The sequence below is a fragment of the Camarhynchus parvulus genome, chromosome 10 (assembly GCF_901933205.1).
Source record: "Camarhynchus parvulus chromosome 10, STF_HiC, whole genome shotgun sequence".
NCBI lineage: Eukaryota > Metazoa > Chordata > Aves > Passeriformes > Thraupidae > Camarhynchus > Camarhynchus parvulus.
The window spans coordinates 4,359,642-4,386,128 of NC_044580.1; the positions used below are offsets into that span (position 1 = coordinate 4,359,642).

The 26,487-nt window shown below is 40.2% G+C and overlaps 1 protein-coding gene across 4 annotated transcripts in view; it reads left to right on the plus strand.

Annotated features, from left to right (window-relative positions):
• The window catches only part of SCAPER (S-phase cyclin A associated protein in the ER), a 139,416-nt gene that overhangs the window by 29,965 nt on the left and 82,964 nt on the right, over positions 1-26,487 (plus strand). For 3 of the 4 annotated variants that reach the window (XM_030954978.1, XM_030954981.1, XM_030954980.1), the window contains exons 9-20: positions 1,680-1,942; positions 2,358-2,594; positions 4,177-4,347; positions 4,806-4,881; positions 5,702-5,819; positions 6,142-6,253; positions 6,663-6,803; positions 9,153-9,308; positions 9,455-9,597; positions 13,077-13,158; positions 13,269-13,421; positions 14,578-14,685. In XM_030954978.1, the coding sequence (XP_030810838.1) occupies positions 1,680-1,942; positions 2,358-2,594; positions 4,177-4,347; positions 4,806-4,881; positions 5,702-5,819; positions 6,142-6,253; positions 6,663-6,803; positions 9,153-9,308; positions 9,455-9,597; positions 13,077-13,158; positions 13,269-13,421; positions 14,578-14,685 (1,760 nt within the window). The remainder of the gene's footprint in view (positions 1-1,679; positions 1,943-2,357; positions 2,595-4,176; positions 4,348-4,805; positions 4,882-5,701; positions 5,820-6,141; positions 6,254-6,662; positions 6,804-9,152; positions 9,309-9,454; positions 9,598-13,076; positions 13,159-13,268; positions 13,422-14,577; positions 14,686-26,487) is intronic. The other variant, XM_030954979.1, reaches the window with a different exon arrangement.

Genomic DNA, 26,487 nt, shown 5'->3' on the forward strand with positions numbered 1-26,487 from the left:
TATTCACTCAGACAGTTTGGGAATTTTGTTTACTTAAAAATACACAATAATTTTTCTAGACTGAAAGTGTCTCAACAGTAAAATACGAAATTAATTTTTTGTATCTGTCGTTGAGGTTTGTGAACAGTTATATAGTTATGTAAAACCAGCTGTTGCATGAGCTGCTCAGCAAAGATAAATTCCAGTACAGTCCTGTCAAATTCCCTGGTAACTCAGGAGTTACACCAGCTGTTGGGCCAGGCTGCTGTGTTTCATCCTGAGATGTTAAAAGAACGTCACAGTTAAATAGCAGTGTTTGTAAAATGCTGGATGCCAAGGGCAGCAAAGGATAAATGTGCCATCAGTTCTGGTTTTGGCTCATTTCCAGTTGACTGGTTACTGCTGCTGTTGGACAGCAGTTCAGGTGCACCTAAAGGCTGTTTAATCCAGTTTGTATGTTAAACCTTAACATTTGAGCTTCAGCTCTGGTCTTTATGCCTGAGCTATATGACTATCTTTGTTAGTAAAAGCTTTACAAATACCCAGAGAATTAATTGTTTAGACAAATTGTATTCCAGATTATTACCCTCTGTAAAACAGTGTTGGGATTTTTTGCATCTCTACTCCTCCGGGTGAAAATAATGTCCTACACCCTTCTCCTCTTTTCATGTGAACAATCTTGAAAGCAGCTTTTGCCAGAAGTGTGTTGGACAATATATACATAGTTAGTTCTTCAGTTTTTTGCAAGAATTTTTGTTCAGCAGATAGACAGGCCTGAGCTTACCTTTCACACCTTTCACACTTGTGAGTTGTACTGTCAGGCTTCAAAAAATCTCTTACAGTTGTTTCAAGATGTGTGGGAAATTACATGCTGCTATTAATTGCTGGCCACAAAAATGTTACATATGGAGAAGGAGGTCACCTTGAAATCTAGAAATCTGGTCACACCTAGGATCTGATGCTTCAGGCAGACAAATGTAACTTTAAATGGTTTTCAAGTACGTACCAACATCAGAAATATTGATCAGAAAGTTGTATGTAACAGCTATATAGAAATCAAAGTAATTGAAGAAAACTGCTTTTCTATTTTCTCCTTCAGCTTGCAGTCCTATTCTAGCAATATTTTGCTATTTCCTGGAATCCAGGAAAAGCAGTTTTCGAAAAGCTGACACCAATTAGTGTATTTTTGTTACCAGAGTGAAACAAATAGAAAAAGATGTAAAGAAAGCACTGGCAGAATAATAAGGATAGTGAGCCACATTTCTACTTTCCATGCTAAGTTGTGCTATTTTGTCTGTACTTGCACTTCCACAAAAGGTCTCTAACGTTACTGTTGCTGCAGAGAAGAGCAGATGCTGTTGCTTTGTTGTGCTTTACCATCTCATGAAATAGCAAGGAAAAACGTGGCAAGCTTAAGTTCACCTTGCCATTTCCCAGACCTTTTTGTGCCTGAGCAGCTTCACTCTGCAGTAACAGAACCTGTCCCATGAATGGCGTTGTCCAGTGTCTGTAATACCAATAGCATTCCTTCAAGTAAAAAGCTTTGCTGAAGAATATGTCATTGATTTTTTTTTTGTATTGATTTTTAAAGAGAACATTTTTCTCCCACAACGTGTGTAATCCTGTAATAAAGCAGTTGTTTCTAATGCTCCTATTTAGAAGTGTTCCTGTCTGACAGTGGGGGTGTTTTTCTCCCGTAGATCGGAAGGACGCAGAGGGCTGGGAGACGGTTCAGCGTGGGAGGCCCGTTCGATCTCGCTCCACTGCTTTGGCAGCAAAAGCTCCTGCAGCTGCAGAATCACTGAAGTCCAGAGGTGACAGTGACAAAGAAAATGTCATTTCACCACCAGCAGAAAACAAGCATGGGAGCTCAGTCATTGACAGTGCTGTGTCTGAAAGCACAGAGCTGGTACACAAGGATCCTTTGCATCACTCTGAGGGTTCCCTTACCGAGAAGACTCAGGTCAGTCCATCATTTTGAACCGTGTTCTAACTTTAAATCTTTGCAGCTTTTCTTCAGAGCATTTTCTAAATGTGGTGGTGGCTAGAGCTTTTGTGAACTTACCAGGTCAGGAAAGGCTGTTCAAATAATGGTTATTTCAGTTACATTTATGGGAATGCGGTAGGATGTCAGCACAAGTAGGCTAATTAAAAGTATGATGCTGTGGACTGCTTTTCCATGTTTTCCAACAAGTCAGCATTCAACACATCTCATACATACATTTCAGGTAGAAAGCTCCAACTTTTCAAGGTAATGAGCACCTGAAATAAGGGAAGTTATTTGCATCACTCGCTGTTGTTGCCAGTTATTTCCTTAAAATTTGACTTTAAAAATCAGTATGTTCCATTTTGTTAATTTTGCAAATGCCTCTTGTTAGTTCCCAGCCTCAGAAGCCAATGGGAGCCCTGGCACAGCATTGCAAGGGGATTCCTTAGAACCAGCTCCTGAGATGCCTCCAGTTCTCAGCAGCACTGAGTGCAGTTCAAAAACTCTGCAGATGAATGAGGCTTCCCCCCAGAGCATTGGCTGTGCAGACTGGCATCAAACAGAAAAAGCTAAATCTGAAACTGAAATGGATCCTGCAGATATTTCAAATGTGAGTGCTGCCAGATTGGTAAGAAACCTCATAAGATTTGTAAGTGAATAATAAATCTAAGCCTTAATTTTCTCGGTCTGTGTTGCACAGTGTTTGCTATTAGCCTTATGTGAAAACTGTAGAAAAATCTATGAGGTACCTACTGTAGGAAAAATAAATTGTTGCACAGATACTTTTCTTGTAAAATTTAATTCTGGTAAAGTTTTGGAACTTAGAAAGATAGAAACTAGAAAGATAGAAGTGTGTTACTTGGAATAGATAGATCTTTTCTCTCATTACTTATTTTAATAATGTTTGTGCTAATTTTTCATTTCCTTCTACTAGCAGTCATTTTAAGCCACACTCTCATTGAAGTCTTTCTTCAGTTTTGCTCATCATTCAAACTGGAAGCACATGGGATATCAAAATTCAGTTAGAAACAGAGTCAGACCTCTGCCTTTTAAGTCTTGCTGAGCTGCTCTGCTGGGTCTTCTTTACAACAAGCAGTTTGGAGGAATGCCATTCTTAAGGCAAAAAGCATGAAGTCAGTTTTCTGTTTTTATCTGGTTTCCCAAAAAGAGTGTCCTTTCCTGCCTGGAGAGTTCTGCAGGTCTCAGGGTGTGTCTGCTTCACTGGGATTGTCTGAGTGGAGAGTTACAGTAATGTTACATAAAATCCAGGTTATACTTTCAGGTGCTTTGTTTTGTTTTGGGTTTGTAGGGGTTTGTGTTTATTTTGGTTTGGTTTTGTTTTGTCAGAAACTAGATTAAAATTCTGATTTGCAGAAGTTTTCCTGTAAATCACTTTAACTTTTGCAAACTGGTGTCCTGCTAGGTAATTTCCAAGCTAAATACCTGTTTGCTTTTAGAACAGATTTCAAGCATCTCACCCACTACCATTGTTTCAGATGCTCAGTTATTAGCAGTTCAGGATGCTGCCAGGTTGGTGGGATCTGTGTCTCTTGGAAGGATTTTACTGCCCCAGATCAGCCTACTTTAAACCCCAGTTTGTGTATTGTGGTGCACTGTCTGGTACTGGAGTGGAAGTGGTCTGGTTAATGCTGGACACTAAAGAAGGAAACACAATCAGCATATCCAGGCTTACATTTTTGCCCCACTCTTTTGTCATTCATGTTGGAAAACAAGTACAGCCTAAGATTCCATTGTATTAACTATGGTGAAATTTCCAGATACAGTTCATGCAGATAATTTCCATCTTTAAATAATACTTTGGAGCATGGTTCTTTTTGTAGAGGTGACAGCATGGCATGCACTCATGTCTCAGAGTATGCCTTGCTTAGTCCCCAAGAGTAAGTATTTAAAACAGTAATTGCAGGAGAACTGTCTTTGTGCTTTTAATGACAGGGTTGGCAGAATAAGTTTTTAAATTATGTGAATAATTAATTTCGTGTTCCATGTAGTTACTAAGTGAATTAATAGTTGCTAACACTTTTTAGTGGGGTTTGTGTTTTCGGCTACTTTCACAAAATATATCAGTAAAAAAACTGTAAGTAAAGAGAAGTTGAACAAAATACCATAGAATTCATGTTAACTATGTGGAATCCTCCTTTTTGTGCCTGCTACTGATTTTGATTATTTTTCTGGTGTCATGTTTGCTCCAGTCCATGGCAGAAGTCCTGGCTAAGAAAGAGGAGTTAGCAGATCGGCTGGAGAAGGCCAATGAAGAAGCCATTGCCAGTGCTATTGCAGAGGAGGAGCAGTTAACCAGAGAGATTGAGGCAGAGGAGAACAATGACATTAACATCGAGACTGACAATGACAGTGACTTCTCTGTGAGTGTCCAGTTCATTGTACTGTACCCTGTTAAGCTGTGTTGTCAGTGGAGAATGAATTCAGAATTTTTAGTGGGTTTTTGGCATTGAAGTAACCTGTTTGACATGTGCCATGTAATAATTATCCCATACTGAGGGATATTTAGTCTTACTAAACTCAGCAGCACTGTGCTGCTGTGTGGTGCAGAGCCCTCTGAGTTTGCAGTCAGTGTCCTGCTGCTGATTTCTGAGTGCAAAACAGGGGGAGCTGAGACTTGTTATGTTCATTGCTACTGTGGAAGAGTAGATGAAGCAAAAGTCTTCATTTTTACTGTCGGAGTGGGAACAGCATTGACCTTTGGGGAGGCCAGTTCTGTTTGGAAACATTGCTGAATGTTGCTGAGTTGGCACTGTTTAATGTGTGTGTGCACCTGTGAGTTAAAGTTTGTTTTTACTCTCCGGTTCATATTAAATTTCAGGCTAATATGGGCAATGGAAGCATATCCTTCTGTGGTTTGTCCATGGACTGGAATGATGTTCTGGCAGATTATGAAGGTAAATTTTTGTATATTACTGTGCTTACATGGAAATCTAAAATTTTAAAAATGCCTGTTTTATTCATGGCCAGTTAAGGTTTCAGAAGTTTGCCCAACATATTCCAAGTAACGTTATGTTCTCTGTTGTTTCCTGAGGAAAAATGGACTTTGTGTTCAGACTGTCTCTGTGTCTCATTGTTCTTCAGTTCTCTTTCTGCATCTATTAGAATTTTACGGGTTTTAATCTAGATTTACATTATCGTCTGGATAAAAGTGTAATAAAATCATTAAGCATTAAAAAAGGACAGGTATTAAAGATGCTTCAGTCTGTATTTGCACCTAGGCCCAAGGAAACCCATCTGAGAGAGCTAGAGAGACTAATCCTTATTATTGGCATTTCTTGTAGAAAAGTGTGTTTAAATTATCCCCACTGTGGTGGTGTTAGAGGGGTCCCAGGACAAGGGAAGAGACAAGAATCTTGACTCCATGTTTAGAAGGCTGATTTATTATTTTATGATATATATTATATTAAAACTATACTAAAAGAATAGAAGAAAGGATTTCATCAGAAGGCTAGCAAGGAAAGGAAAAGAATGGAATGATAATAAAATCCTGTGACTGACCAGCAAGTCCAAGACAGCCGGCCTGTGATTGGCCATTAATTTGAAACAACCACATGAGACCAATCACAGATGCACCTATTGCATTCCACAGCAGCAGATAATTATTGTTTACATTTCATTTCTGAGACCTCTCAGCTTCTCAGGAGAAAAAATCCTAATGAAAGGATTTATCATAAAACATGTCTGTGACACCCCCCTTTGTTTTTACCTGTGCAGCTCGTGAGTCGTGGCGCCAGAGCAACTCCTGGGGAGACCGAGTGGAGGAGGAGCCCGCGCGCTCCCCCGGCCACGGCATCCACATGCACGAGAAACTCTCCTCACCCTCACGCAAGAGGTGCTGCACTTGGTGCCTGCCTGGCTCAGCCAGGGAAAACAGGCAGCCTAACTCATGGCTGCTGGAAACTCTCCACAAATCTGCTCTCTTTGAGTGTCTGGGTGGAAAGTGCTACAGAAATCTGTATTTTTTCATGAGTAGGCTGGTACTTCATTGTCCACTAACTGAAGAAGTCTAGAAGAACAGTATTCACATTTACAGGAAATAATTGCCCTCCAGTGGCCTATTTGTTTTCTCTTAGTGAAATGGCATAGGAATGTTTGCTACACTGTCAGTTAATATTGTCTAACTTGATTTTACTCTTCTTTGGTTTTATTAAAAGAACAATAGCAGAATCCAAAAAGAAGCATGAGGAGAAACAGATGAAAGCTCAACAGCTGAGAGAAAAGTTACGTGAAGAAAAGACACTGAAGCTTCAGAAATTAATGGAGAGGGTAAGCTTTCTGTGATATAAAGGGCTGCTCTGCTGCCTTGCAGGAAAGGATTTTTTCCACATTGTAGACATATTAGAGATTCAAACATCTGCATCTGAGTTTACATAGTTTTCACAGCTGACTTGTGCATCACAGCAATTAAAGAAAGCATTATTTCAAATCATGAACTTCTTGACTATTTTATAGGAGACAATCTCAGATTCAGGGAAGGTATGACACGAGGAGAAATGTGTTGCATGTATTCAACAGAAATGGTAAAAACTCACCAAACTGAAGCAGTGTACTTCAAGGCAGGCTTTGTGTAGGGCATGAAAATACTTTATTACTGTGAAGAAAGTTTCAAGGATTAGAAGATTCAGGCCCTGTTGTTAGATGTTGTGTTAGTAATGAATTGATTCCTTGTGTGTAGGAGAAAGATGTGAGGAAATGGAAAGAAGAATTGTTAGATCAAAGGCGCAGGATGATGGAGGAGAAGTTACTCCATGCAGAATTCAAACGTGAAGTGCAGCTACAAGCAATTGTGAAAAAAGCACAAGAGGAAGAAGCTAAGGTGGGTGACTTTGTTTTCAAAGGAACTATTTAATAGCTATGCTTTTGTAGATGTTGTACTCAGAGGGCTTTGAAGTAGTTTGTGAAGGACAGTGCAGTTTAGACACGAACATTGTGAGCCGTGAAGCAGATGAATGCTGATGCCTAAATGGTGCACTTTCCTCTAATACAACTTAAAATTAATGAGTTGTTGTTAGACATCATGGTGGGTTGGTGTGGGAGAAAAGATGGGCTGAAAGAAAGAGCTGATCATTATCTTGCTGCTTTTGTTCCTCACAGAGTGTGGCAGCATTTTTGGTGATACCTAGTCCTCCTGGAAGGACTAGAAGATCTGATGATCAATTCTCTGCTTTTCCAGCTCCATGGGGGAGCTCATTTTTCTTCTTATTTGTTAAAAAACCATTCCAGATCCAGCATTCTGTGTCCTTAAACAGTGGTTGTGTTGCTGTGTTTTGTACCACTGATGTTGTTGAGCAGCTGGGAATAGACAAAGACCTGCAGTTAGTATGTGGCAGCTATTCTAAATTAAGTATATTTAGTGCTCTTCTGATTTAGTACATAATTCCATCAGGCAGTCACTAGATGGATGCTTTTTGGTTTGCTTCCTTCATACTACTTTGATGAAATTTTTCGTGGTTTAACTCCAGCTAGCAGCTAAGCACCACACAACCACACACTTCCTCTGTCTCCTGTCCCGTGGGACTGGGGGCGGGGGGGAAGAGAGAATCAGAAGTGTAAAGGTAAGAAATCTCATGGGTTGAAACAGAAACAGTTTAATAACTGTGTGGGGGAAAATCAGTTCTAAGAAAAAGGAATATAACAGAGATAAATGATAAAGAAAGACAAGTGATGCCAAAAGAAACAATTACCAGTCCCTAAACAGTGCCCCCACACCAACCTCTCCCCAGTTTTGTTGCTGCACTGATGTCCTGTGTCTCAGATATCCCTTTGGTCCCTTGGCCTTGATGCTGTGCAAGCCCTGCTCAACAGTAACTAAAACATCCCTGTGTTGTCAGCATAGTTTCCAGCACAAATCCAAAACATAATCTCATCCTAGCTACTGCAAAGAGAATTAACTCTATCCCAGCCAAAAGCAGCATAAAAGAAATGAAGTATTTTATTTTAAAGTCTGTTTTTCCTAAGTGAAGATACATGCATCTCCTTGAAACTGTTTCATTATATGATGAGCATGTATCTCAGCTGTGATTGATGCAGCTGTTCATTTGTGTTTCAAGATAAGCACAACGAAACTGATTGTACTTTTTTACTTAGTTGCTGTTTCTCTCTTGGATTAAAAGGATTTCTAGAGTACCTAATTCAGTCCGCCCTACATTGATTACTGTTCCATTACACCAGTGTGACTTCTGTAATTCTACTAACTAAATCACACTTGCCATAGTTCCCCAGATAAGCAGATGTTTCAAATATTGTGTGTTTAACTGTGTGGGATCTGATGGCTCATGAGGTTCTTGTTTTCTGGAAATCAAGGTTAATTGGGCCAGAAGGCTTTAGAGAAATGGCTGATGGGTAGGATAGCTGCAGACCATGGTAACTGTTGCTGCCCAGTTGGTTATCTAAATTCCCAGTGCTTGCTTGTTTACTGACCTGTAAAAGCCATCCTGTAAATGGATTCTAGTCAGTAAACAAAGTTACAAACATAATCCTACCACCCTTTTGCATGATCTGTTTTTGTCTGTCCATATGTGTTCTTTTTACCTGTTTTATTTGGTGTACACATTGAAGTTCTTTTTAGGTAACCTTTTCTTACTATTTTTTTGTTCTTATGTACTGCACTGTCCTGTGGTTGAAAAACATAATACATGTTCATGAAATAGGCTATATGGATAAGAAATATTAGACCATGAGCCTGTTTGGTTTTTTCTTATTCATACTTTGTATACTTACACTTTTTTGATCAGTGAGTTCACATGTATTTAAAGTTAGCTCAAAAGCCCTGTTGGATTCTACTAGCACTTGTGTATTTTACTGATTCATCCATCTGGGTTTTAATATTACACATTTTGTGGCTGAGAGAATGGACTGATGGAGTCTCGGTGCTGATAGAATTGAGAGAACTTTTCTGTATTTTACCCAAAGTTTCTTGTTTCTCTGATACAATTCAAATTTTCTTATATTCCATGGGCTGTCTTGATTACACCAAACAAAACAATAAAAAATCATTACAAAGGCTAAAGAATTATTCTCAAGTTGATGGTTTTCCAACTCATTCTGGAGAAATGTCCCTCCAGTTTAATTATCAAGCGCATAGTTAACAAATGGATGAAATTCTCCAAGATGAAACCTATTTCAACTTCTTGGGTCTTTTCTTATGCTTTCTGATTGCTTTCAGGTGAATGAAATTGCTTTTATAAACACCCTGGAGGCTCAGAACAAGCGGCACGACGTGCTGAACAAACTGAAGGAGTACGAGCAGCGCCTGAACGAGCTGCAGGAGGAGCGGCAGCGCAGGCAGGAGGAGAAGCAGGCACGGGACGAGGCAGTTCAGGTAGGACAGGTCTGGAGCTGCAGGGGCACAGTGAAATACAGCTTTGTGTTTCAGTTTGGCTCTGCAGACATTCAAGTGCAGCTTCTCTTAATTCCTGTGTGTTTCATGATTAAAAGAGCAACAAGAATTCGCTTTTCCCTGGCTAGGAGCGCAAGAGAGCCCTGGAAGCGGAGCGGCAGGCCCGGGTGGAGGAGCTGCTGATGAAGAGGAAGGAGCAGGAAGCACGTATTGAACAGCAAAGACAGGAGAAGGAAAAGGCACGAGAAGATGCAGCACGGGAGAGAGCCAGGTAACTTAGCAATTGTTTCTTTGGTTCCCTTCACGATTATCCTCCCCAGCAAACTGCACCTTCTCTGCAACAGCAGTACCTTCCTGGGGTGTCAGGCTTAGGATTTTAAAAAGTATCATTAATAAGGATGCTTGATGAATGGCTTGAAAGAAGAAATCAGGTCAGTCATCATAAATTCTGCATTATGTTTTTGTATTCCTTACATACATGCACAATATAAGCTGTAAGGCTGTATTTTATTATATTCGTCTTAGTTTTATTGCAGACAAGACCTTGTAATAATTTGCCTTTTTCATATTTCACCTTAGTTTTCAAAGGAAACAAGATTTATGTACCCATGTTCTCCATTTCCTCTGCTTTCCAGAAACTTTTGGACTTACTGGCATCAATTTGATTTCACATTGTTGTAGACACCAAAGATTACATTTGTGAAGCACACAGCCAGGAAATCAGGCTTCCCTACTTCTGCTGCCTGTGAACTACTTGGTTTATAGTTTTGCCCATAATTAAAAGTTCATAAAGGGGACTTCACATGGACTCTTCTCTCTCTTCCTTTTGAGGTGCAGGGAGAATGAATGTTGGTGTGCAAGACAGGTTTACTTTCCAGTCTGATGCAGTCTAATATATTCTACTTGTTTAATTTACCAAACTCTCTTTGTATTCACCTCCTACTTCTCCCTCTTTTCCTGCAGTTCCCCTGCCACAAGCATTCCTTAAAACCTTGGTAAAAGTTAAGGCCTTTCCTGTGGTGGGTGTTTGCTAATGATTCTTGATACGTTTTTAATGTCGTGGCTTGTTTTCTTCAAAATTGTCACAAAGAGGATTTTTCCCCCCAAGTGAAATATTCAGAAATGTATTAATCACCTTTCATCTTCTGAAGTCCTGAGCGACATCATAATGAGAGTCAGCTTTCCATTAGAAGTGTAATGAATTCTGGGCAGGCTCTGTAGCCTTTGCTGGGGCTTCATGGACCTTTCCTCAGTGTATTGAGCCAAAATCACCTGAGATTGAGTGAGTTGGAAGGGATCCTTCAGGATCTTACACTCATTTGCAAATACTCGAGGAAGATTAGGACTCATGGAGAATTTGGTTATGCTGTTTTGGGAAGATAGCCCCTGCATGTGTGAGGCTTCTACATCTTTCTGAAATCTGAGGAAACCCTCAAAGTAAGCAAATGGCTGATAATTGCCCTACTGATGTCTTTGTCTTCTAAAGCCTTCTACAGTTAGATCGTGTTGCAAATCTTCAAGCAGAAAATTCCTTGCTCTTTGAGTTTAATCAGTGTTAAATCTGCCCCATCCCTTTGTTGCACCCCATTAATTTCCTTATGACTTGTAAGGAGAAGCAGTTTCCATTTGCCTTCTGTTCCTATTGTGTGTCAGCAAATCTCTCTGTTTGTTGCTCTAAGACTCAGTTTTTAAACCCTTTGTACTTGATATTGCAGTACCGTGCTTGCACTTGTTTTTCTTTTGTTTTCTTTGCCAGATACTGATTACACGAGAGATTTTTTTTCTTTTCTTTTCCTTTCTCTTTTTTTTTTTTGATAATTTTGGGAAAGAGTAGGAAAGAATGCATGTGGTGCCTTACAATGTGATGATTCTGCTCTGTCAGTCATTACATCCCCTAATAACAGTTCTGAGGTTTCTGTACCACAGCAGAGTGAGGGGAGGACTCGGGGTCCTGGGTTTGGAGCGCAGGGAGGGGCGAGCTTGACAGGAATCTGGCTGTCCTGTCCCTTCTGTCCTGGATTGCAGTGTGTTTTGGTGGAACCTTGGAGGTATCATTTGGTGTTTTGTTGGTTTTTTCCTGCAGCTAGGATTTGGCTTGTATCCTGAAGATTTAATATTGGCTGGAATGAGTGATTTTTGCAATATCTGCTTAAAGTTTCTTCAGTATAAGCTTTACCATGTGCATCTGTGGGTGATTAAAACATCTGTATGAATGGAATAGTGTACTTAAAACTGACTTTAAAAGCCCCTCTGCCCTTAACTTGTTTCCAGTAAAGCTTTAGTTGTAATTTCAAAGTATTTTATATTCCAGAGAGTTGAAATCCACAATACAGAAAATGTTGTTCTTGTCAGTAGAAATCATAAAACTGTATAAAGTATCCTAACCATGGAAAAAAAACTGCTTTTCAGAAAGGCTTGTGCAGGAGTTGTGTTGATGGAGCTGGAAATAAATGGAAACTTGAAAATTTTGTTTCAAAGAAAAAACGTAATTAGCCCAAAGTATGAAATGGTGATAATCTGTTTTAGTTTGTAGGATTAAACAAATATGTAAAGATGCAGACTGCAAGAAACAACTAAAATAAGCTTGTAGTTCAGCTTTGCTTTCTGTACCTCAGGGATGATAACACATCAAGTACCTAGTGCTTCTCATCCATAATCTCCTCCCCACCCCTCCCACACCCACAGTGATTGGAAGAGTTCACTTTTTCTCTCTGAAAGAACAATTTTTAGTGTTTATCATTTGAATTACTTCCTCTGCTGTCTTCTTTCCTATCCATTCTTATATTTTCTGTGGCTTTTTGTTTTAAAAATGTTACTTCTCCGTTTATGGAACTGATCTTGTTTCTTTCTATCAGATTTCTGTTTAAAAACCCAGACAAACAGGAATCCACACATGACAAAATCCATTGCTGTTTGGATCATAGTCCTTATGTCAGGCTCTCTAGTTTTGGCACTCAGGCTCCTTTAATTTTGGAATGCTTTTTGAAAAGATGGCTGATGGCTTTGCTTGACTCCTTCATAGCTCAGTTTTACCCAGAGCCTTCATTATGTCTTTGGCACTTTAGAGCTGCCAGGCTTCTCTCCCATCACATTTTACAATTTTTTTTGTATAAACAGCATGAGTAGCTGATTTTCTTCCCCTTGAGCATTTAATTGCTCCCTTGGGAAGTTGTTCTTGATGAAACCTCCTACCTGCAGGTTTCTGCATAATGGGCATGGTTACAAGTCAAGTTACACCCCTTGTTCTTTTCTTAGAAAAAAAAATCTAAATCTCTTCAACAGGGTGATGCTGTTGGTCAGAGTTTTCTCTGGGAATTTCTATATTTAAATCTGTACCAATGAACATTTTATAGAGCACTGCCCTGAGTGTTGCAAAGGGGGCTTTTCACTGTGTCATTGCTCTTCCCCATTGATTGAGTGACTGCAGCCCTTGGCTGAAGAATGCAAGTGGTGACAGGGTGTCACAGTCATCACTCTTTTGTGGCATCTTCTTGACTATCACTGCTCTGATTGGGACTGAGGTGTGATCCTGGTTCTGCTACAAAGGTTCAAGTGTCTATCTTGATTAAGTCTTTCAAATGAAAATGTCCACATTCTCTAAGTTGTTTTTTGTTGTTTTTCTTTTCTACTGAACCATCTTCAACTTAATTTTTGGGTTTTCTTGTTCTGCATTCCAGACATAAATGTGTCAGTATTATTCATGCTTTACACTGATACACATTCTCCCTATACTTACTATCCTTTGGTTAGAGATCGGGAAGAGAGGTTGGCAGCTCTTACTGCAGCTCAGCAAGAAGCCATGGAAGAATTGCAGAAGAAGATTCAACTGAAGGTATAAATGGATACATTAGTTGAAAAATTCATCAATATTTCTTTGCACAGTTCAGTTCCATTTGCTGTCATTCAATGTGTTTTCTCTTTGTTGCTTTATTTTCCATTCAGCATGATGAAAGTATTAGAAGGCACATGGAACAAATTGAACAGAGAAAAGAGAAAGCAGCTGAACTCAGTAGTGGAAGGCATGCTAATACTGACTATGCACCAAAGCTCACACCCTATGAGCGAAAGAAGCAGTGCTCATTGTGCAATGTCATGGTGAGTTGGGCAGAGGGGACACTGCTGGAATTGCAGCACAAACCCAAGGCATGAAGCTACAAGTTCTGCTTCGCTCACTTGCACATTTACTGTATCCCTGCTCTGCTTTTGTAAAAAGTGCATCTTATTCTGTCCATGGGTCAGGTAGGTTAGGGAAGATATAAAGGAGCTGTAGAGTTGTGGGTAGAGTGGAGACTCTGGGCAGTGCTCAGTTATTGGCTGTCTGCTGAGAGAAGCAAGAACTCAGGAGCATCAGATGGAAGAAGGTAGTTTAAAGATAGATTAAAGCAAAGTAAAGAATGTGATCCTTTACATAGCAGGCAGCTGAGCTGGGAACACCTTGTTGTGAGATACTGTGGGTATTTGAATTTTCTGGTAGTTCAGGGGCTGATTGGTTAAGTGTAGCTGGACTGAAATTCACAGAGAAACCACATCAAGCTCAAGAAGTTCTTGAATTGAGTTTGGTTGGACGCTTGAAAGTGTTGGACAGGGAAAGGAGTGTTCTCTTTGTCTCCTCTCTCCCTTTGGTGTCTGATTTTTTGGTCTCTGTTGGAAGCCAAGGACATTGCTTGGCAGTGTCCCAACCTCAGCTGGGGCTCTCTGCCTGTGCTGCCCTCCCTGTCCCAGGAATGGTGGGGGAGAGAAGCCACACAGCCACTGGGCCAGAGCTGGGAGATCTCCTACTGATAACTCTGTCACTGCTTTGCAGAGACTGTGCATTATCAGAGCCTTACATGCCACTGAGCATTATTTCTCTGTAATTGCTGCATTAGGCAAGATTGCATGGGATTACCTCAGGCAGTGCTGGAACAGAAACTCAGGCTCAGCAGGCTGGAGTCTTGTGCACTCACTGATCTTGCATTTCAGAATGAAACTCCAATATATAAAATTAGATTGAAGTGAAAATGAGAGCAGAGCCTAACGCATTTTTTTATCTATTATTACACTGCTGGCTAGCAAATCATTCTGTAATTTACTGTTAAGTCTTGCATAAAAGATGTTTATGTAAATTAGCTTGAGGAGTAAAGTACTGTTCTTGAATTTCTGCACATACCCCTGACAAATTGGCATGTTTTATATTACGTTTAAAGTACTGTTATTTGTATATTATCGAATTTGCAAAGGAAAAATAACTATTAAATTATTATCATTACAGATTTCATCAGAAGTGTATCTTTTCAGCCACATTAAAGGGAAAAAACACCAACAAGCTGTGAGAGAAAACAGTAGCATACAAGGACGAGAGCTTTCAGATGAAGAAGTGGTAAGTTTTCTGCTGTTTTTTCTGTATTACTCCTGGTTTTAAATGCCATTCAGCTGAGTAGCCTATGAAAGTCTTGGAAAAGGAGTTGAACAAAACTGTTTCTGTTAGCATGGGGATCATAGCAGACTACCAGTGAAAAGCAGTGAAAGAAACAGTGCATTGACATACTGCAGGCGATTGCCATTTGAAGTTGATTCTTTATTAAATGTGACTAATTGCTTTTCTGTTAATCGAAGGCATTTTCATGTCACTACATTTATCTTTTCATCCTAAAAGTCTTATTACAGTTGTCACCATCCTGCTGTTTTGTTTGTTTCTTCTTGTTGCTGAAAATCTCTTAGTCCTTTTCTAGGTGAGCAGGTGTGCTATCCTGTGCATCAAGGTCCATAATGCTGAAAACTGTAGTGCTAAATTACTTCAAAATGTAAGATTTGAAACGTTTTGGAAGTATTAATGTTGCTAAGAAGAATAATAGTTTTTCAGTAGCTTCTTTAGAAGCATACAGAGTGATTTTGAGAAAGCACTGAGGATTTTGTACTTTACCAAGAGGCTGCTCCTCTGTGGAAAGGACATCTGCATAGTTGTCTCATGTCATTTTTTGTTGCTGCTGCCAGAATTCAACTACAGTATTAAGTCAAGGGCTTTTTAATGAGAATTTGGGTTCTGCCATATCCAAAAAATTTATGAATGCCCCTGTATTATATCTGTCAGGTTTTAGGAGGAAATAGTGTGCAAGCCAGTTCTTCAGCACCGATTCAGATTGAACTTGTATTTGGAAATCTGTTTCTAGCCAGGCTGATTCAGATGGCACTGTCCAGTAATTCTGATTTTTTTCACTTTCCTTCACAGTTCTTTTGCTATTTTTATTTACTGAAATCTTCTCTTTGTTTTCAGCTTCTTACATCTGGTTGTAACATGTTTTCATTTTTAAAAAGCTTTGGAGAGTTTAGGTCTCTGAAGTACTGGAATCCACAGAAGTGGTTATCACTGAAAAAGCAGAAAAAGATAACTGGAGAGGCACAGTAGTCTGGAGGAATAAATATTTGTGGAGTTGCACTTTCCTGCCCCTTCCCAGCTGTAGTGAAAGTACCTAAACTGGTTTCTCAGTTTCTTTCTTCCTATTGGACAGTGGTTAGTGGGAGTTTTGTGGTTTTGGATTTGATTTTAGGTGCCAGACTTGCTGGTGTATGTATGTGAGAAATTTCCATACTGCACCTGTTTGCCTGGAGATACCAGCAGTGAGATTTCCCAGAATCTGTCCTGTTGTGGGCACTCCCAGGTATGGATTGACCTTTTCTTGGATCTCTCTGGCCTTTGCTGGTACCTGTCTGGCCACTGGTGCCTGAAGTGTGGTTCTTGCTGGGCAGCTGGCTCAGAAGAGTCTGGAGGAAAACTGGGCTGGATTTCCTTGTGTCTGGGCATTCCACACTCTCCACATCTCATTTGATAGCTGAGCAATTCCAGTTTCTGGAGAACAGAGTCCGGTACTGACAGCTGCCTTTGCACCCAGCTGGGAAAACAGAAGTTCCACTAGAGGGCACAAAGATCCTGATTTTTGTACCTAAATCCAGGGTTTCTTAGCAAAGCCTTTTGATGAGAACTTAAGACCTAGATGAAGTTTAAATGTATGTATTTCTTGAATAATGCTTAGTGCAAGAGAGAAAGGAGAGAACAATTCTAACTGAATGAACAGCTTGAGAGTTACTATAGCAGATTCCAATATCCTTAATCAGGATGGTGCATAGTATTTGGCATACTGGCAATGTATGGATGCCTCCATTCTTAGATATTTTTATATTATTCATGGCTATATTTCACTTAGTCCAAGAATAAAATTCTGAGATATATTATTGTAACCTGAAATTTTCCAGGTCTGAGGCCTTCTCTGCTTTTTATTACGCTTTTTTTTGTTCAAAGAGCAGTAGTAAGATGCTCATTATAGATCTGGGCAGTGTAGAGGAGGAAAGCAGTTTTACTAACCAGAGCAATCTGCTTTGTGTATCCGTTATTCAGCAAGCATTGTTAATGCCAACCTCACAACTAAAGCATTCAGCAACTTCTCAAGTTTTTAAATACTTAAAAAAATTCCCAAGTTTTATACAGAAATGAACCCATATTCCAGGGAAGCTTTCTAATAGTCATAGTTGTTTATCACCCATTTCAATTTTTCAGTCAGTGAAGGTAACTCTAGTGAGAACACACTTGTGTTACTTAAAGTTATTACTTGTCATCTGTGATGTCTTTAGATTATATATGTCTTGTCTGTGACCCTTCTTCTGTGACATAAAAGATTTTATTTATATCACCTTTGACCTAATAAAATTCCACCTTTAACCTTATGCACTTGACACCTCAAATAACTTACTCTTGATCTTTGACTCATTTTGTGTTCAGCCTCTTCAGTATATTAGGTAGCTGCCTGGAAAGAAAGCTTTTTTAAAACTCTAATCTGATAATAGATTTCTTTACCATTACTTGGGAAATCACAAGATTTGAAATACTTTAATTTTGTCCATATTGGTACCTCAGATTTAGGTGTCTCCTCAAGGCTTTGGAAACTGATTGAAGCAAATGACTGTATAATTTTTCTTCACACAATAAGGATTTTTCTTGGTTAATTTGACTGTAAGCAAAAAGTTAAAAACTTCTTAATGGTCATGGACACTGATTCCTCTGGGCCAGTTGGGTGGTAGGAGTTGATCTTGCCAGAAATAAAAAGAAGCTGCTGTATTCTAGGGGTTTTCTCTTTGCTGTAATGTCTATAAATTCTGTAATTTTAGAGACATTTTCAGAGGTAAAAGCAGACTTCATGTTAGAGCAATGTCCCACTGGTTTGGCATTAAGTGCTTATTGTGCTTAATTCCAGCATGTCTGGTGCAGGAGCTGACAGCTGGGATTACACTGTCAGGAAGGTGAATTCATTTGTGGATGTGAAACGTGCAAAGAGAATAGTTTTGCTGTGAATGAAGATACAAAAATGAAAAAGCATGGAGTTCATTCTCAGATTGTGTGGCAGCTTCATTGCACGTCAGCCTTTTGAGTTTTCTTAATTTGGGGCTTTATTAGTCTGCAGCTGAAACAGTTGTAGCTTTCTCTTACAGTAAGCAGCTCTTGGTTTTCTAACAGTGTTATCCTGTAAAAGCAAATTAAGTTCTGTTCACATTGGTTACTTCCTTTGTAACTTTGCTTTTGTCTGGCCTCTTGTATTCACCTAGGTGGTAAAACTGGCAGCAGGCTGAAAATCATCTTCAGTATATTTCTGAAGCTCTCAGAGCTCCCACTGGCCCACATCCTTTCAGCATTATCTCCTGTGCAGTAAGAGCCTGCTGCCTACATTATCTCTCTGATAAGTGCCTGGCTGCTTCCATCAAACTCTCAGCTTCTCCTGCTTCTGCAGTGCCATTTTCTGTGCTATTGATTTCCCGTCCCCTCTCTCAACGTCCACCTTGCTTTTAGTTCAGCAAAGGATGTAAACAGTGTAAGCAATTTGCTTTCATTGACTTCACTGGAATCAATTAGTATGTTGGTAGTCCTGACTAATTGCTTTGCTGAATGAAAGCCTGTGTGGCACAAAGGCCTCACTGAAAGGGTGCCTGCAAAAGCCACAGGACAGCACCTGGTGATTTCATTATGCTGAGGAGTCTCTGCAAGGACCTTGTAGACGTTTTCTCCTACTTGTAGCTCCTACAGATTTTAGGTTCTACAGGCACTTTTTAGGCACTTTTTTGCCCCTCTGCTTTCCCTTTTGCCTTTGCCTTTCTTGTCTCTCCTGGTTTGTTTGGAGAAACACAGCCAAGAGCTCCCTTTGAACCATTGTCCCAGCTCTCTCTGTATCTCCTGGTCTTTAAATGCCATGGTTTAAAGGGACTTTCAGAATATAAATCATGTCATTCCATGTGGTCTATGAATGTTTCTAATAAGTGAAAAGCTCTTCTAAAAACCAGATGCAGTAGATAACTTGGCAGGGTTTGGTTAATTTATATAAGGTGCATGCTACAATTTTATGTATTCCAAAGAAGGATGGAGGAATATGAATGAACTGTTGTTTGCATATGTGAAAAATGTGCTTTTTTGTATCAGGAGAGAAAACTGATGCTTTTGTCATTATATAAAGGCAACAAAGGACTTCTAAGAGGTGCATTTAGATCAAATGAAAACATAATCCCATGATGGAGCAGAGAGGTGATTGTTGTCTGAAGACTGACAGCGTTAACATGTGGGGATTTATATAAAGACCTGGTTGCTTGAGCCCACACACATTCCTTTAAAAAAAGCTGCTGGCCAGTGACTAAAGCTCCCTGTGGAGTGTGGCTGCCCAGCTGGCTGGGGCTGCAGTGGGAGCTGTCCTGGCCCAGCTGTGCCCAGCTCTGATTTACAGAGTGCCTCCTGTGCTGGCAGTGCCCCAGGTAAAGCCATGAGCCCTGGCTGGGGGTGCTGGGAGCCCGAGGCTGAGCTCTGCTGTGCCAGCCTGGTGAGCTTTGCAGCCAGCACCACCCACAGCCAGAGCTCCTGTTCACAGCACTTGGAAGTTCTGAAAGGTTTTTAGATTTTAGGAGCAAGGAGCTGTTTTCCTAGACGTGTGTGCTGCTTTCATTATTTCTTGCAGAGGAAACTACTGAGGGAAGAAGATGTGGCAATAGCTTAATGTCCAACCCTTGCAGCTCTTCATCTGTATTTACAAGGACTTTTCTTGTCTAGACACATGGTGGGGCCAGGATTTTGCTAATTTTTTTTTGAATACACTATGTTTTCATTCCAATTAAATTATATATCACTGTTGTTTTGTTGCTTTAGCCTTTGCAGTATTAAAAAAATGCTTTTGTTTTCCTTTCTGAATCAGTGTTTTCAAGTTTTTGTGTTTAAATGAAGAGTAGTGTTTTATGAACTCCTTTGGTAGCCTGTCTAAAAGATATGATTAAGCAAAATGGGAAGTAACAATACTAAGCAGGGCCACATTTTTAGTTTCATCTAATAGAGGAGTTGGAGAGGTTTATACCTGTGGGTATGTGGCTTTTAAAAACCATTATACACAATTGATAGTTTTCTTTTTTATTCTGGAACATTCAGATGTATGTTGCATGTCTACCTGTGTTCACAGAATCAGACTGGTGTGTGTGGAAGGGATCTTAGAGCTCCTCCAGTGCCACCCCTGCCATGGCAGGGACACCTTCCACTGTCCCAGGCTGCTCCAAGCCCCATCCAGCCTGGCCTGGGGCACTTGCAGGGACCAGGGGCAGCCACAGGGTGCTCAGTGCCCAGTGTGTCCAGCCTTGCTCTTGCCCTGGTGTTTGCCTCCATCTCTCCTGGCATTTGGCTGCTCCATTATGACCATTCCAGCTCAGGGAGGTGGCCCTGGCCCAGCTCTGCTGGTGCTGCAGCCATTTCTGGGCTGTATGGTGCTGCATGTCTTTTGGTCATATGTAGAACAATATTCCTGTTTGCTTTATCCACAGACTTCGTAGTAGATTCGATTTTTTTCTTGGCATCTTATTATAGTTCTCCAACAGTAGCCCATTTTTCTTCTCTGTTGCTCAGGGGAAACAATCTGTAAATCACTTGCAAACAAGAACTCCCCATCCCAGTAAAGCCTCAGATTCTGGTTGAGTTGGCTTTGCTCAATTTTTTTTTCTTCCTGAGGAAGGAAGGATCTCTTTTAGAGCAGAGTTGTGTTGCTAGAGGAATGGAATTATGCCAGGCATCTGTGGTTCATTTTTGTTTATGGATATTTCATACCTCGTGGTACCTGTGGTCCTTTCAGTCCAGGAGCTCTGGCCATGTCATTCTGCTGTGAATAATTCTGTCCTGGAAGACATTGTCATGAAAATCAATGATTATAAAGTCTAATCCATGTTGCAGCTTGCAGAAGGTCTCTCAGTACCCCATACATCAATTCTAGCTTTTTGTACTTTGCAGAGCAATAGCTTCTTACCTTTAATTTATTATAAAGTATTGTTTTTCTTGGCAAAAATGTCTGTGATTAATCGTGTATTGGCTGTGCCTTTAATTGGGATAGATCACTGCCAGCAGCTGCACCCTTCCTGTTTTTGGCTTGGGCATCTCCAATATCCACAACCAGTAAAAGAAACTGCTGCTGGCAGTCCAGCTGGACTCTGAGCTCCCCCCTCCCCTCAGCTTGATCTGTCCTTGCAGCCAGATGATAAAATCAGAGCCTCCCAGCCTTCCTCCCTCATCTGCAGAGATGCTTTCATGGCCAGGATGCAGAATTCTCATCACACAGAACAGACACCTTTACTTCACTCTCTGTTCCTGCATGTTGGAGTTCCAAGTGGGAATGGTATTAAAAATCTGAAGAAATACTTAAAGCTCCTATTAAGAATATTATTTGTTATTTATCTTAGTGGCAGACTGTTGTGTCATTGAATCCATGGACAAGCAAGGTGACTGAAAGTGCAGTCACTATCAGCAGTAAAAACAGTTTTTCATTTGGGCATGCTGAAAAGCAGGATTAGACCCTCATGGAAAAAAACCTAAATCCCAGATGTCAAGGAAAACCTAGTTGTACAATGAAAGGTCACTCTTCAGTTTTTGAATGAATAATAAAAGTTTTTTAGTGCTCTCAACTCATCTTCTAAAGTACAGTCTAGCGTAGAAATGGGAATAATTAAAATCTTGATTTTGAGAAAATAACATTTGAAAATTCATTGCATTATAAGCTGTTTCTTATACATGTAGCACCTCTAGTAACATTTATTAATTCATATTAATAAGGAATACCTTTCTTGTTATGATTTTTCATATTTGGGAGTGCATCATCACTTGTGGTCCTATAATAGTATTTGATCTCTTTATGATGAAGAATTACTGATCATTTGTGTTTCAGGCTGTCATTGTTTAAAATTGAAGTGTGCTTTTGATATAACTCATAGTCTACTTCAGCATCTGTTTTCCATATTAAATATTGTCCTAGATGATGAGGAAAAAATAAAATAGTGAGGAATTCTGTTGAAACGTGTAGTAAAATCATGAACAAATATTCCTGTGGTAGTGTGATTTAGAAGTGAACCCTAAAAACCCTTCAAAAGTTGGCAAATATATCCCTGAAGTGATTATATACACAAGTAAGAAACCATTATTCCTGACATTGGTAATAAATAGTGAAAACACTTTTTAATGATTTTCTGCAGTTGCAGGATATTGTTTATTTTGAAACAGGTAGAGATGTAAATCCAAAAGATATATGTAGGCTTCAGAATAGTTACCTGTTGATTTGCTAGAATATATTCCTTATGTACATTACCTTTATGGAAAATACTCCGTTTGATATATGTATTTTCTATATTAAAATGGTAAATGAATGACAGCTATTATTATGTGATAGAAGCTACTACAAGTATTTCTTTATAGTCTTCCTCATGTTTATATTTTAATGCTGATGTGAGAGGGCAAGTAATAACAAGTATTTGGAAGTTCTGAAGACTCAGTTTAGATAAATAGCTGGAGACAGATGTTTTTCAAGTTGCCTTGGTCCACAGAACTGGGTTAGAACACTTATAAGAATGCCTTTTCTTTCAGAACTTGGGGATTCAAGGTTGGAAAGAATACAAAAATAACAGAATAACCAGCTTTACAGTATTTTGGCACTTCTGCTTCAGTTCTGGCCAGAATCCAGAAATATAGAAGGGAATGAAAATGAAAAAATAACAGAGGGGGAAAAAAATCTACAAACTTTAAGATTCAGCAAGGTCATTTTGGCTCGGGTTTTTTTGGGTGAAAGTCCAATAGGCAGGAAGGTTTTGCAGATCTGTGGCTTGGTGAGTTTGTGAATGATGGAGCACAGGCCAGGAGCCCTGGGTGGCCGTGGCACTGCCAGCCTTGCCCTGCCCTCTGGCCAAGGATCTCCCTGCAGAGCTGCCTCCTGAGCTTGGAGCAGGTGCCAGCAGCTCCCTGGTCCCTGGGTACCCTGCTGCTCCTGCCTTCTCCTCTCCAGGGATCCCAGAGCCTGCTGGCCCTGCCTGTGCTCGGGGAACTCAGTGCTTAGGGAGGGCAGGGTTAAACAACACAGAGCCTCTGCACTGGGGCTGCCCTGCACCAGCACTGCCAAAATACTGTAAGGCTGCTTATTCTGTTATTTTTGTATTCTTTCTTGGCTTTGCTGCAATATTGTCCTGCCTGTGCAGGCATGCCCCAGGCAGAATTCATAAAAAGGCAACACTTACTTAAAAAGAAAGGAGCAGGAAAGAAGTATTTGTGTTATGGTTACCTTCTAATTTTAGAAGGAGGGAATTTTGTTAGGAAGAATTCTCTTTGGCACACTTCACAATTTAATAAAGTTCCTATTAATATTTTCTGAGTAGTGAAATGAATAATAACTTATATGTAATACAGAGAGCCAAGTGTCACAGTGAAAAAAATGGGGTAGGAACATAATTTTGCAGTTGTGTTCTGGTTTGATAAATACATATCCAAGGTTTCACCTGCCAGGGACAGGTCCATGGGTGCTCTTGCTGTAATTAGGACACTAAATGGGGAGAGCTGCTGAAGAATATTGGTTTTGTGAATGGCTGTTGTATGAAGAGGATGTCAGTTGGGAAATTTCTTGTGCAGCTGTATTTTATACAGATTACTGAGGTTCAGAATCCAGTTTAAGATATGGTTTTCCTCATCCAAGCAGAAGTGGACCCTGCTCAGCTATATAGCATTTCAGCATTCTGTAGCATTTGCTGCACTGTCCATGGAAAACTATGCAATTATGTTTGTTCTGGAGTCTGAAAAAAATTACTTTTATTTCAGGGGATATTGATTATAATGCTGTTATCCTTGTAGTGTACACATGTCATTTAAGAAACAGAGAAAACATTGGTTATAAGAAGTGCTTAGTCAACTAAAATTATCAACTTCAAGATATCAGACTAACAGGGTAGATTTTCTGGTTCAGGCAGTTGAAGGGGACTAGGCAATAACCAGCAAGAATGTGACTTCAGGGGTGACCTTATTAGCTTTAGCTTTAATGCTTTTGGCAACTCCATTTCTCATGTAGTTTGTAGATGAGGCCCATCTGTTGCATTTGGAAAGCTTCAGGATTTTCAATGACTTGACCAAAAGTAAGAACAGTTGAGAATGGTGGAAGAAGGAAGGAATAGCAAAGACATTTTTTGTAAATAATCTAATTTCTGTCTGCTTTGTGGTGACTGCAGTTTTACATGGGCAATAATATTAGTCTTTATCATCTTGTTTATAAATAAAGTATTGAAACTTCTACAGAAATTTATGTCAGTTGTTCTAAAAATTACTTCAGTGTTCCGTAAAAATTTAACTAACAGCATGTGTCTGTACAAAATGCCATTAAATATCCCATGGTGGATGTTTACTACCTTACTTTTACTTCATGGCTTTTTCAGCTGGAGACTGAGGGTCTCCCCCTGACATAGGTACAGGATACCTTGGGATTTTTACCAGTGGTTCTTAGCTTTGGAGAATGCATGGCAATAACACAGGAGAGAAGGAGCAGGAGTATTTCTACTCTAATGGGTCACTGAACCATCATCACATGAGCAGAGAGGAACATCCACAGGTGACCATGAGGAAATCCATGTCAGCATTCAATTCTTGTTTCTTTATCTTGCAGCTGTACATCCCAGCACAGAGCAGTGCCTGCTCTTTGTGGCACAGATTCTGACACCCTCACAGGAGCTGAGCCCTTACTTTGTGATGTTGCTGATCTCAGCTGTGCAGCTCAGAGGATGAGTATCAAGTATGAAAAATGATGGCAGAAGTCTGATACAGAATGACCATCATTGCTGGCTCTGGTTTAATCCTGAGATCAAAAGTGTTCTGTTAGGACAGAACTAGCAAAATTAGTATATTGTACATAAGCCTTTAAAATAGAACTTCAGAGAAATTGCTCAGCTAAAACTGATATAGCTGAAACTAAAACTACACTGAAAAGTTTTGGTAGGCTGAATACAGATTATAATGACAGCAGCTTCCCATAAAAAAGATACTCTACTTATAATGTTTTGCCTTTATAATGGCCTAAATTCTCCAAAGATCTGGTGGTTTCCCAGTATCTGAGGATCTGGGGCCAGAATGTGCTCAGCCTAGTGCAGAACCAGACCAGTGATGACCCCTCATGTTGCCATAAGAATAAACCCAGAATGCTTTTAGGGAGAGGATAAATTAATTCAATCTCAGAAATTCTGACTGCACTTAGCATTTACTTATATAAAAATAATAATTACAAAGAAATGAAATGCTTTCATTTATCCTGCATAACATTTATTAGAAATACACCCACCCCAAACTGATGAGTTTCATTCTTATTTAAATGAAAGGATGGCAAAAGTCTGCTTTGAAAACTCTGCCCTGGCCTTACTCCCTTTTGTGCTCTGATGGTTGTTATTTTTGTGGTGTGTTCCCCTGCCCAACTATGGCTGTGCAGGTAAAATTACTCAGGAGTTTAATTATTTAGAGGATTTGACTTCCTGTACTTCAGTGTGACTCAGTGGATTCTAAAACCTCAATTTTTTCAGGTAACTGGTGGGAGCTCAATAAAACACTCTGATAAATATTTTTCCCCTGCTCTGGAGGGTGATGTAGCAGCAGTTCTCCTCAGGTGCCAGTTGTCACCCAATCCCAAGTTATTTGTTATTCTTGTTTCACACCTGAATGGTGTCGATCTGCCCACAGTGGTAATCCCAGGCTTTGATCTGTACCTTCAGAGGGAGATTGTTTTTGTGACACAAGGTATTATTACTCTGGTCTGACTTTAATGAGCTGTGTGGATGAAGTCTGATATTAATCCACAGTGCCCTGTGTGAAAGCTGAGAATGCTGAGAACCGTGGTGCACAGAGGTGCTCGAGTTCCTGTGAACAAATGTGTGCAACCATCATGGCTGCTCTCCTGGCCCCACAGCCTGGGGCATGAATGTGCTTGTTGAACCCTACAGTTCTCTTCGAGTCAGCAGCTAATCACAGATAAGATGATGAAAAAAGAGATGAGTGTCTGTGCAGGGGGTGCAAAGCTTTGTCTCCTTGCTTTGTGCCCAGCACAAGTGTGACCCCACGGTCACAGCTGCCCTGGTGTGGCTGCACAGCAGCCTGACTGTCCCTGGTGTGGTGTGGTGGCCACCTCAGAGTGCAGTGGGAGCTTTATTCCACTCTGCTGTCACTTTGGGGCAGTGACAGATGTGATGAAGCAGAATGCCAGTTGCACTGTTGAAGGAAGATGCAGAAGCACAGTAGCAGCCCTGGTTAGTTTTGTGTGTTACCTGTGCTGCATCTCACTGCAGATACCTGAGGGAGGCTCCTGGAGGTGCTGGCCTGTACTCTTTGGAAAGCAGGGATGTTCATCCCAAATCCCATGGGAATCATTCATAAATACCTTGCTCAGTAGATGTCACAGGTACCCTGAAGGCTGGTAGCAAAGCAGCAGTGGCATGGTCTGTTCTGAGGAAGCCCTTCCTTTTCTTAACATTGTCAAACTCCAACCCACCTGTTTCCTGTGCAGCTTGAACCTAAGGACTGGATTTCTGGTTTTAAAAGTGCAAAAGGTATTTTTAAGTGGGTGTTGAGGGATACATCTCTCTGATGAGGCAGAATTGAGCTGCAGGTTCATAACCAGGACAGGGATGATTCATCCTGCACTGCAGCAGCTTGGTGGAGAACTCACTCATTGCAGTGATGCTCCAAGGGCACAGCCTCTGGAGGTACCCTGAGAAGGTTTTCTCTTAAGCCCTTCTTGCTAAAACTAAATGGAGAATATTAAGGGCAGGGGAAATCCCTCCAAAAGCTGTTAAATCACCTTACAAGCCACTGTAGCTATCTGTGGCAATGTGTATGGTT